This window comes from Tetrapisispora phaffii, chromosome 2 (assembly GCF_000236905.1).
Source record: "Tetrapisispora phaffii CBS 4417 chromosome 2, complete genome".
In the NCBI taxonomy this organism is placed as follows: domain Eukaryota; kingdom Fungi; phylum Ascomycota; class Saccharomycetes; order Saccharomycetales; family Saccharomycetaceae; genus Tetrapisispora; species Tetrapisispora phaffii.
Window position 1 is genome coordinate 373,343 of NC_016521.1, and position 12,550 is coordinate 385,892.

The 12,550-nt window shown below is 32.3% G+C and overlaps 6 protein-coding genes across 6 annotated transcripts; 4 read left to right on the forward strand and 2 right to left on the reverse strand.

Moving 5' to 3' along the window:
• Nucleotides 1-425: 425 nt before the first annotated feature.
• DAK1 (dihydroxyacetone kinase) lies at nt 426-2,168 on the forward strand (the record flags this gene model as incomplete). Its single annotated transcript, XM_003684226.1, has 1 exon — nt 426-2,168. One exon carries the CDS (start codon nt 426-428, stop codon nt 2,166-2,168), a length of 1,743 nt encoding a protein of 580 aa, XP_003684274.1.
• A 393-nt stretch (nt 2,169-2,561) lies between these two features.
• POB3 (FACT complex subunit POB3) lies at nt 2,562-4,265 on the forward strand (the record flags this gene model as incomplete). The annotated part of the gene is made up of 1 exon (XM_003684227.1): nt 2,562-4,265. The coding sequence occupies one exon, from the start codon at nt 2,562-2,564 to the stop codon at nt 4,263-4,265; it is 1,704 nt and encodes a 567-aa protein (XP_003684275.1).
• A 444-nt stretch (nt 4,266-4,709) lies between these two features.
• On the forward strand, nt 4,710-6,107 carry ITT1 (RBR-type E3 ubiquitin transferase; the record flags this gene model as incomplete). Its single annotated transcript, XM_003684228.1, has 1 exon — nt 4,710-6,107. The coding sequence occupies one exon, from the start codon at nt 4,710-4,712 to the stop codon at nt 6,105-6,107; it is 1,398 nt and encodes a 465-aa protein (XP_003684276.1).
• Nucleotides 6,108-6,228: 121 nt separating this feature from the next.
• On the reverse strand, nt 6,229-7,302 carry SMA2 (Sma2p; the record flags this gene model as incomplete). Its single annotated transcript, XM_003684229.1, has 1 exon — nt 6,229-7,302. One exon carries the CDS (start codon nt 7,300-7,302, stop codon nt 6,229-6,231), a length of 1,074 nt encoding a protein of 357 aa, XP_003684277.1.
• An 839-nt stretch (nt 7,303-8,141) lies between these two features.
• On the forward strand, nt 8,142-10,946 carry TPHA0B01710 (uncharacterized protein; the record flags this gene model as incomplete). The annotated part of the gene is made up of 1 exon (XM_003684230.1): nt 8,142-10,946. One exon carries the CDS (start codon nt 8,142-8,144, stop codon nt 10,944-10,946), a length of 2,805 nt encoding a protein of 934 aa, XP_003684278.1.
• Nucleotides 10,947-11,187: 241 nt separating this feature from the next.
• TEM1 (Ras family GTPase TEM1) lies at nt 11,188-12,078 on the reverse strand (the record flags this gene model as incomplete). The annotated part of the gene is made up of 1 exon (XM_003684231.1): nt 11,188-12,078. The coding sequence occupies one exon, from the start codon at nt 12,076-12,078 to the stop codon at nt 11,188-11,190; it is 891 nt and encodes a 296-aa protein (XP_003684279.1).
• Nucleotides 12,079-12,550: the final 472 nt, after the last annotated feature.

The following is a 12,550-nucleotide window of genomic DNA, read 5'->3' on the forward strand; positions in this document are numbered from 1 at the left end:
TAATTCATTATTTTTAAATTATATAAAAAACAAAACTTGAGCAGGCAATATGGAGCACCAACAAAGGGCTCCATATTTGCAGAAATCATGATTCAATTAAAGAAAATAGTACCAACATAACAACGTCTAATTTAATACATTGGAGATAGATTAGTCTTATTATACAATTGTATCATAACTCGTTTTAAATCTAACATATTTTGGGTATACATAGTGTTTGGTTCCATGAAACTAAGTCCGTGCCCTTAGTCCTTATTTGAACTAACAATATATCAAATAAGGAGGAATCTAATAAAAAAGGAAAATGTTTACTTGCATGTAACTTTTGATATAGATAGTGAATTATTTCACTTATATATTTGCAATCACATATTAGATACAATCGATAATATATTATATAATATTTAAAGGATTGAGTGCTCATAATGGTTAAATCATTCGAAGTCGCTGATCCAATTGACTCTTCTTTGGAAGGTTTTGCATTGGTAAACCCTTCAATCACTTTAATTCCTGCAGAAAAAATTCTATTTAGGAAAACTGAGAAATCTCAAATTGCATTAATTTCAGGTGGTGGTAGTGGACATGAACCAACTCATGCTGGTTTTATTGGTGATGGTATGCTAAGTGCTGCTGTGTGTGGTGATATTTTTGCCTCTCCATCTACTAAACAAATTTTAAATGCAATTAGATTAGTCAGTGAAAACTCAAAAGGTGTTCTTCTAATTGTTAAAAACTATACTGGAGATGTTCTTCATTTTGGCTTGGCTGCTGAGAGGGCCAGAGCTCAAGGAATCGATTGTCATGTCTTTGTTGTTGGTGATGACGTAGCAGTTGGTAGAGCTAAAGGAGGTATGGTTGGAAGAAGAGCCTTGGCCGGTACTGTCTTAGTTCATAAAATAGCAGGTGCATTTGCTAAGGGATACTCTGAAAAATACGGCTTACAAGGAACCATCGATGCAGCTACTATTATTAATGATAATTTGGTCACTATTGGATCTTCATTAGAACATTGTAAAGTGCCAGGAAGGAAATACGAAACCAGTTTGAAGGGTTCACAATTAGAATTAGGAATGGGTATTCACAACGAACCTGGTGTACAAATTTTGGAACCAATTCCATCTACTGAAGAGTTGATTTCGAAATATATGTTACCGGCTTTATTAGACTCCTCTGATTCTGATAGATATTTTGTGAATTTTGATGAGGGTGATGATGTTGTGCTACTGGTTAATAATTTAGGTGGTGTATCTAACTTTATTATTTCCTCCATTGTCTCGATAGTCAATAAAGCATTGAAGTCAGAGTACAATATTGTCCCAGTACAATCTATATCAGGGACTTTAATGACTGCTTTTAATGGTAATGGTTTTAGTATTACATTATTAAATGCTACAAAGGCCACAAAAGCGTTAAATTCAAAATTCCCTGAAATAAAATCAGTTTTAGACCTTCTTAATTATAATACCACTGCTCCTGGTTGGGCTGTTGTTTCTCATAATTCAAAACCTGCTGTGAATGAGGATATTTTAAAAGTTGATGTGAAAGTAAAAAACGCAGGTACTTATGATTTTGAAACATTCTCTAATTGGATGAAAGCTGCTGCAAAAGCAATTAAAGAAGCTGAACCACACATTACATCACTGGATACTCAAGTTGGTGATGGTGACTGCGGATATACCTTAGTTGCCGGAACAGAGGGTATTACTGATGATTTAGACAAAATATCAAAAAAATCCTTATCTGAAGCCACTGCTCAAATTTCTGATATCATTGAAAGCTCTATGGGCGGTACATCAGGTGGGTTATATTCTATTCTTCTTTCTGCATTTTCCAATGGTATAATTCAAACTTGTGGTGAAAATACTCCTGTCACGGCCAAGGAAGTTGCTAAGTCCCTAGATTTTGCTTTGTCTACTTTATATAAATATACAAAAGCAAGAGTGGGCTCCTCGACCATGATCGATGCTTTAGAACCATTTATTGAAGAATTTAAAAAATCTCAAGACTTTAAGAAAGCTGTTGCTGCTGCTGCTAAAGGTGCAGAAAGCACTGGTAATGTAGAAGCCAAGTTTGGTAGAGCATCGTACGTCGGTGACTCTTCTAGTGTTGAAGACCCTGGTGCTGTCGGTTTGGTGGCTTTCTTGAAAGGTATTGAGTCCACCTTTTAGATATCTGACGGAAAACCAAAAGCCAAAAATATAAAATACAAATCTTGTACTATTTTAGATAACTAAATAACTTATCATTGATATATCATATACAATTAATGGCAATCTAAACGTATATAGTTAACGTTACTCATAATAGTAAGTACTCATTACTTTACTGCTACATAGAGGTTATCATTCTTTACGTAGTGTTCTTGGAAAACGCGTCTCTTTTAACCATTCTAAAAAGTTATGAACTGAAATTAAAATAATTTTATTGAAGTGATGTTACTATTTAATATTAAACAATTTACTACTGGGAAGTATTAATTACAAGTGTTAAGGTTGCTATTCTGGATAGTCCTGAAACCCATAGAGGTATATTTTATAAGGAGTAAGGCCAAGTTATACAAAATGAGTACTGACTTCGATAGAATTTATTTGAATCAATCTAAGGTAAACGGTAGATTTCGTGTTGCCGATTCTGGTTTAGGCTGGAAAGCTTCCAGTAGTGGTGGTTCTGCAGCTAATAAAGCCAAGGCCCCATTTTTATTACCGGCAACAGAATTATCCACCATTCAATGGAGTAGAGGCTGCAGGGGTTATGAATTAAAAATAAATACTAAGAATCAAGGTGTTCTTCAATTAGATGGTTTCTCTGAAGACGATTTTGACGCAATTAAAAGTGACTTCCACAGAAGATTTAACATCCAATTAGAGCATAAAGAGCATTCTCTCCGTGGTTGGAACTGGGGTAAGACCGATTTAGCAAGAAATGAGATGATTTTTTCTTTAAACGGTAAACCAACTTTCGAAATTCCATACTCTAGAATTAACAATACTAATTTAACTAACAAAAATGAAGTTGCAATTGAATTTGATATCCAAGACGAAGAGTATCAGCCAGCAGGAGATGAACTGGTTGAAATGAGATTTTATATCCCAGACGCAATAAAAGAGGAAGAATCAGAAAATGAACAAATCAAATCAGAAAGTGCAGAAGGTGCTGTCAAGGCAGAAGGTGCTGTCAAGACTGAAAATGAAGAAGATGTTGAAATGAGTGAAAATGAGAGAGAAGAATTTGAAGAAAAATCAATGGCAGAAACCTTTTATGAAGAGCTTAAAGAAAAAGCTGATATTGGAGAAACAGCAGGTGATGTTATTGTCTCATTTCCTGACATTTTCTTTACTACTCCAAGAGGTCGTTATGACATTGATATATATAAGAACTCTATTAGGCTAAGGGGTAAGACATATGAATATAAATTACAACATCGTCAAATTCAGAAAATTATTTCTTTACCAAAAGTCGACGATATTCACCATTTGATTGTCTTGAGTATTGAACCACCATTACGTCAAGGTCAAACATCTTATCCATATGTTGTTTTACAATTCCAGAAGGATGAAGAAACTGAAGTCCAATTGAACTTAGATGATGCTGATTATGAAGAAAATTTCAAGGATACACTAAAGAAACAATATGACGCTAAGACACATATAGTTATTAGTCACGTATTAAAGGGTCTAACTGGGCGTAGAGTAATTGTTCCAGGTTCATACAAATCGAAGTATGATAACTGTGCCGTTTCATGTTCATATAAAGCAAATGAAGGTTATCTATATCCATTGGACAATGCATTTTTATTCTTAACCAAACCAACTCTGTACATTCCATTTTCTGATGTAAGCTCAGTAAATATTTCAAGAGCGGGACAGAGCACAACTTCGAGAACTTTTGATTTGGAAATCGTACTTCGTTTCAATCGAGGTAGTGTCACTTTCGGTAATATAAGTAAAGAAGAACAACAATTATTGGAATTATTTTTAACTTCAAAATCTCTAAAGGTTAGAAATGAAGAAAAAGAAAGTGAACAAAGATTGCAAACTGCCTTAGGTTCTGATAGCGATGATGGTGATATCAACATGGGATCTGCAGGCGAAGATGATGAATCCGCTGATGAAGAATTTCAAGCTAGTTCTGATGACGATGATGATGTTGCCGAAGAATTCGACTCTGATGCCAACGCTGGATCTGACAGTGAAGGTGACAATGACGGTGATGATGATGTGGTTTCAGATTCTGATAGACCAGTTAAGAAACCAAAAGTTGAGTAAATAACTCTGTAACTTTTATATTTACAATCTTAAATATTTGGATAAATATTATTTTTAAATGAAGATAATTTTAAAGACAAAGTTTATTAAGTGATAGTTACAATTTCTGTAGGGATCGATTTAATTAAAATGGAGCGTTGACCTCTGCATATCTAATTTGCCGTGTAATATTCTTGATTTCAATGGTTTTCTGTCAATGTATACATGCATATATGCATGTATATTGATCCAAATATGCCTGAAGTTATTAGTTATCTCAGCGCCGAAAAAGTTCTTTATGTGTGCTAAATTTCAGGTGAAAAATCTTAGGTGAAAAAAATCGATGAGCTCTCTATATCAATGATATAAAATAACCTATACTATTCTACATGCATGATATTCTCGAATATAAGTCAGTTACATAAAGTAAGCAGTTTATAATATAGTGCTCTAGGTACTTTTCAAATGGAAGATAGAGTCAATTTAAAAGATGATCTGGCAATTTTAAGGGACATGTATCCAGAGCTTGTTCTCGATCAAGATGAAAAGAGTATAAATACAAATATTCAGAATGTTGTAAGTGGATATCTCCCGTTTAAGGTGTCTCTACATAATAATTTAAGTGTTTCATATGAAAAGGAGCTACTGACGTTTTCGAGTTTTCTATTAGGTGTTTTACAATTCAAGATCGATGTTGCTAAATATCCCAGTCTAAAAGATAGCCTAGAATTAAACTTTATTTCGGAATGGATGACAAAGGAAGATAAAAATATCATTATATCAAGTTTAGATGAACAATTTGGGGATTTGACAGACCCAACTTCTGATATTTATGATCCTTTTACCCCTATATTAATGTTATTGTTCAGTTACCTAACTGATGAGACAGCCTCAGTTCTCTTCCCTGATAACGTTAAAAAATGTTTAACATTAGAAGAGTATCAAATTTTTAAGATTATGAAGAGTACAATCCAGAAGGAAGAAGCCTCCAAAAAAAATTTTACATGTTGCATATGCATAGATACTAAAAAGGGTACGAATATAATTGAGCTTCCCTGTAAGGAAGAAACCAAACATTATTTATGCGAACCATGTGTAAAATCATACTACTCTGAAATGATTAAAGAAGGGAACATGGATGCAGTACGATGCCCAGAGTGTAAATATGAAGAAATAGTCCTAGATTCCTTCAAGGATTATACATTGTTAAAAGAAACCTTATTCACACCTGCTATTCCGTTTGAATTTTTTGATAGAGTCTTAAGTGAGGAGCTATGTACTAAGTATAGAGAGTTATTTCATTCGTATTGTGCCACCAAGTTGTCAAAACACAGTACTTCAGCATGTATTCCTTGTAGGCGATGCAATACATGGTGCGTTAAAGATAACTTGGACGATGCAATGATCAGTTGTAAAACCTGTTCTTTTGTCTTTTGTTTCAATTGTTTACATTCATGGCATGGTTATAATAATCTATGTGGTGCTAAAGTCACAATTCCAAGAGAAGTAATAGAGGCATATATAGATGAGGATGGTATACTATCAGATGATGCAAAAAAAGAAATGGAGGTGAAATATGGTAAGAAACAGTTAGCTACAGATGTAAGTGACTATCTGGCAGATCAACTATTAGATTTGGCAATTGCTGAAAAGGATTCCAACTTACAAAGATGCCCTCACTGTAGAATTGTAGTACAAAGAAGTGAAGGTTGTAATAAAATGAGATGTGCTGTATGCAACTGTTTATTTTGTTTCATCTGCGGTACCTTGCTATATCCTGAGGATCCTTATGAACATTTCAGGGAAGTGTGGTCGGAGTGTTACGGTAGGCTATTTGAAGGTATGGAAGGAGTTGATTCTTGAAGAATGACGTTTGTTTTGAAGGTTAAATTCTAATAATGTTGAACATTAGCATGTATAAAGGATCTTTGTGTATTATATATTTATAGAAGTAATTTCACAAGAACATTTTATTTATATTTATTTATTTGTCTTCTTCTTCTTTTATCTCATTTTGGATAACAGGCTGAGGTTTGGGGACTACTGAATAGTATTTTTTTACCACTATTCCTAATATTAATATAACCCACTGTAGACTATGACGTATGCATGCAAATATAAAACCTGATCCATAAGTGACTTGTAACATTTCCCATCCATTTTCAATAATATCTTCATTTCTTTCTAATCTTTTCAAAGATAATATATTAGTTAATGTTGATGCAAAAGAGAAAAAAGATAACATAAAAGAAATTATGGAAATTATCATTATAATTAGTGGCAGTATTGTCTGTTTCTTCCAGATAAATAACAATGCACCAAATCCAGAAATCGCTAAAAACAGAAGTATTACAGCGGTGAACTCCAACAATAATAAGTCTTTAAGTACGTTATTTGAAATCATCGAAATATATAACGTAATTACTGCACTTTTGTAACTATCAGAATAAACATGGATTGTGTCGGATACCTTAACATTATGAATCCCATACAGAATTTGCAAGAAATTATTGTCGTTCTTATGATCCATTTTCAAAAACTTGTAAATCGACAGCAAAGTTAAGTAATAAAACTGCTGCAATGAGGAACCAATTACATCTGGGTTGGTTTTGTAATTTGATGTATACCGTGATAAATAAACCCCCATATCTTTTGCAATCGTCCCAAACAAATCTAAACAACTACTTGTTAATCTTGAGCAGTAGTCATTTTTACTGTCTTGAAACTTACAGTATCCAAAATAATTAACTTTAAAAATGTTATTCTCTTTCATGGCTTTATCCAAGTATCCGTTGTCATAAATTGTGGGGGTTGTGATCTCTCCATCCCAACCCATGTCTATTGTCAAATATGAAAGGAGTCTTAAGAGCTCGTTCAATGTAGCTATGAAATCGTGAGTCAACTTTGAATCTTCTATGAGCTGAACCTTGTATATTGGTGAGCATAAAACATTTTTCCCAGAAGACCTACAAGTGAATATTGGTATATAAAGTAAAATTTGGGTGACACTGACACCAAGTATAAGTCCCCAAATAATGAACCGTTTAATGAAAAACATATCTAATCTACTTATATTTATCGCTCAGTATCTGTATGATTTTTATTTAACCAATGTAATGGAGTTTTGATGTTATTATTGTTATATATCTTTGTTTTACGTATTCATCTTTATATTTAGTTTTTGATTTTGATAATTTTGTTTAGTGTCATCATGGAAATGACTCAAAAGAAAACTAATAATAAAACATAAAATTTGAAATAAAATACAAGAATAATAGAAATAATAATATCGATTAAACTAGTTCCTTAACTTATAATCTTTTCTTAAGATATACCTATAACTACTAAAACTCTACAATACAATACCATCAACACACTGGGTACTATTTTCTAATTTTCAAAAGCAATGATATTAATGTCATTTCATAAGACAAATATTTTGTAGAGATGACCATAATATCTAATTAATAAATATAAAGTCATAGAATAACAATAATAACCTCTATATATTTAATGACTATCTTTAGCATCTCTTATATTCACTCATTTTTAAGATGTCGAGAGAGCTCATACTGACACGAAATTTAAATGTTACAATGACATTTCCGTCTTTACATACACGTTATAAGGAAAATATAAAAAAACTTTAGCGAAGGTTATGTTGAAAAGTGGGCAAATTATGCAAATAGTCTTTTCATTAACTAAAAAGCTTATACAATATATCTATAACTTTGTTTGAAATCCATATTAGTGTTATATTGTATTTGAAGCATTATTTATTACTGGACTTTTTATTATCTAGCTACTTGGTAGAGAGAGAGAGAGAGAGAGAGAGAGAGAGAGAGACAGAAGAGAGAAGAGAATAAACGCAAAAATAAACAACTGGTTCAGTCAATAATGAACGAAATAATTCGTAATAGCTTAAAAGGCTGGCAAGTGATTGTAACAGATAGTAGTGGTAATATAATTGATGAAAACAGTAGGAGGCGATCCAGAAGGGGTGGGTCTGAAAGGATATTTTTGCAGAGGATATCGGATGGTGTGAGTTTTACAAGAGGTGACAGCATATTGGTAAATGACAAAACTACTAAAACATATTCAATATATTGTATAAACGAAATAAGATTAAACACCCTGAATAATCCTGTTGAGTTAATTGGGTTCACATATTTAAGATGGTTTGAAGTTGCTCCTTTGAATTATTATAAAGAACTTTCTCCTAGCATATACGATAATGCCTCTAAATCAATGGATTATTATAAAGATAAATTTTTGAAAGAAGTTAATAAGAATGAGATATTTCTAACTGCTGAATTAAGTGAAATTAGCATTAAAGATTTCATAAATGTGGCCAATGTTGTAATCCCAGAAAAATGGAATAACGAATCTATGAAGTTAGATCAAGATTTTATCTTAAAATACATTTGTGAACCAGATTCTAGTAACTTTACTGAGGTAAATTTTGAAAGCATGAAGAAGACGTTAGTAGAATATGATCCCAAATCTTCAGAAAACTATTTAAAAAGATTATCAACTAGAGCTAAAAATAGATTAAATACAATTACAAAGCCAAAAACAGTTTGTAAAGTAGAAGTTAAAGTAGAACCTCCATCTCTAAATTTTGAAGGCGAGTCTAAACTATCTTCGAAACCGCAGCCTAACGCTGTTATTAAAGCAACAAGCGTAAAAGCAACAAGTCTAACTACACCCTCTGAAACAAACACAAAATCGAGTAAAATTTCAAGTAGCGCTAGCACATTAGCTAATGAAAACACGTCCTTAAGTCTACAACCATATACAAATGACAAACTACAAACTAATGTTACTGATATAAATCAGATACCGCCGGTTCATGATGCGTCTAAAGAAAGTTTTGCCCAAAATTCAATATCTAAAACACCCAATCAAAATAATAACACAATTAAAAAGAAACTCAAGCCAGAATACACCAAATCCGAATCAAACGTTGTGTCGGTAACAGAAACGGGCATTGATACTAATCTGTCTTCAAATACTTCCCAGTCAAGTATTGGAGATTCATCGCTCTCAAATTTTACAAAAACTTCAATATCAAATTCTACAAAATCTAACAGAGATGAATTGAATTCTAATAGCGATGAACCTGCTATACCTTTAAATGGAAATAACAACATTAATGACATCCAATCTAATGTAATGAAAAATAAAGCACTAATGGAAGGTAAAGTTGTAAAAATAAAAAGTAGAACAATGGTCGAGCAAATAAAAGGGATGCAACATAAATATAGAAAATACATTAATGTTCTAAGGACATTAGAAACTACATCTGACGAAGTTGTTAAAGATACCAAAAAAAATTCTGTTGAAGTTGAAAATTATCCCGCAAATAATTCTTTCGACGATCTTTATCTTAAACCTTTGGTTGGCTTTTGTGAAAAAGTTTGTAATGATAATAAAAAAGATATTATAAAGAAATCAGAATACAGTCGTATATTTTGTACAATTGTTTCCTTTTTAAACACAGAATCAAGTGGCTACATACTTGTCAAAGGTATCTTATCCACAGGCAAAACATTCACAATACAGAAGATACTACAAGGACTACTTGACTATTCTCATTCTAAAAGTATATTACAGATTGCTAATATTTCTCTATCTGACTCCATTGAAGATGAAGATCAGTTTTACTCGGATTTATGGAATCAATTAACAGATGAAACCTTGAACAAACATCAGAGCAAAGATGCGTTGAACTCATATTTTCTGCATGTCAGCAAAAGGAAGAAAAGACACACTCTAATTATAATGGACAACTTTAATCCTGATAAAGTAGTACAGACATCTTTTTTAAAAAGTGTTATAAATTGGAGTGCAAGCCAAGAATCGAAACTTATCGTCGTCAGTATTTCTCGTGATTTTAATATAAGTACACTAGGACTCTCATCTGATATATTCAATAACCTGAATCTGACGAATGTACTTTTTGAGAAAATGTCTAAGGCTGAGTTGTTTACTCTTGTGCAAATGAACTTACAGGCTCTCAGTGAAAGACTTTACCATAAAAATGGAAAGCAACTATCGATAAATAATCATGCAAGCACACACGGGGGGTTAGTTCAGATAATGTTACCAGAAAAAGAAGAATTGAATCATATGTGTTCCGTTATTGCAAATATATCCACGGGAGTTAATGATGCTTTAGATATTTGCATTAATTTGGTTAAGGATGCCATCCAATATTCTCTAATGAATCAGAGCCGAAATAACTTTCATTCTCGTATTAAACTATTGATCTCTTTTAGTACCCTTAAAAGTGTTATGGCAAAAAGGGAATCATCAAATATACTAAAATCAATTATGGAACTACCTTTTCTCTTACAATTGGCTTTAGTCTCAGTGTATAAAGTGTCCATCGGTGCTTTGACTAATAATGGGGAAGATAATTTTAAAATCATAAGTCGAGAACTTTTGAAGTTTTTACATGATAAAAAATATAAAAATGTAGCAGAAACATTCAATAATTGCATTCTTTGTTCATTGGGTGACATTACAGATAAACAAATGTTTTCAGTTGAAGAGGCTGTCACTTTTATTTCATGGGGTAATATATTTATGAACTTGAAGCGTTTAAATATGGTCAAGTTAGGGGTTTGCCCAAGAAATGTTAGCTTGGCAATTGATGGAAAGTATGTTGAAGAGTTTCTTGAGAACTGGCTAACTTAGATAACACAATCCTTCATAGTCTCAATTACATTAATACGAGATTGCTGAATTATTCCTGCGAACTTGCTTTTTAAGTGATGAATTTATTTATAGCCTAAGTACATAGTTCTATAAAACGCATCGATAAAATATTATGATGAGCTATATATCAATATAAAACAATATTATTCTTTATTATTTCTATTGTTAGTGGTGGATTGAGCCGTTGTTGCTGCTGATGATAAGTATGCAGATGCAGAATTTAAACCACTCGAAGACAACGAAGTTGAGCGTGTCGAAGACACTGATGCAGGTTTTTTATTCTATTTAAATGTTCGGATGCAGTTGGATTAGGGTAATTTGAATTATCTAATGCGGAATAGTTATTGTTGTTGACAGTATTGCTATTACCGTCATTGTTACTATTAGTATCGTTATTACTGTTATTATTGTTATTGGTTCTGATGGGGCTACTGTTATGCGATCTGTTATTATTGAAGTTATTACCTAAAGTTTTATATATTAGCAGAGGATCACCAATTTCATTAATTTCTGGAATAGTTAACGTTAAGTTGAATATTTTTGATAATGCAATTTTAAATATTTTTTGTACGTTTATCGATTTCGAGGTTGAGCAAAATACCAGAGGTGAATCCATTACTTGAGCAATTTCCATACTCAATCTTGAAATGGAGTCCTGATGCTCTTTATCTAAATTTATAAATAAATCATATTTTGTACCTACTAATATCGGTATTGCCATTTCATTTAAACCATTTGCTTGCCTATACCAATTTTTGATAGAATTCAATGTTTCAGGTCTAGTTAAATCAAATAAAAATACAATTGCAGCGGACCCAACTGTTGCAATTGGTAGCATATTAATAAACTCCTTCTGTCCACCTAAATCCAAAAGTGAAAATACAATATCTGTTGATCGTACACTAACAGTTCTTTTCAAAAAATTAACTCCTAAAGTCTGTGTATACTCTTCATTAAAAATATTCTGTACATATTTAACCATCAACGAAGTCTTCCCCACTTGTGCATCACCAATCAAGCCAACTTGAATTTCAACTTGGTTCCTGGACTTTGGCACAGATCTCATCATTCCACCAGCAGAACTTGCATTCCTATTTTCACGATATGGCATGGTATTTCTAATTAAAAATTGAGCTATCCTATTCAGTAGATAAAGGTAAAAATAACAGTAAAAACGAAAAGTAACGAGTAAGGAGCTGTACTGCTATTATATCGATTCGGGAATACAATTGATTGTAACCAATATAGGCTCTCAGTGACTTTTAAATATCTCTTAGCATCAACTACCATTATTGTTGTTATTACTTTCAAGATATTACCAGAAACTGAAACTTTTCCTTTTAATGACGATATTGATTTACCCGGTCAATCATAGTGTTAAAGGTGACAGACACATCGAAGTAACAGTTTAAAGTATAACGATAACTATATATATATCTGCTATAGGTTGTTGGTGCTCATGGGATATCAACTGGTTAACTTTACGATTAAAATACGCTTATGATATTTATATTTATTTATGTAAGTACCAATGTAAATGAGTCGAGTCAATGAAATAAAAAACGTATACTTTAGATAAATTT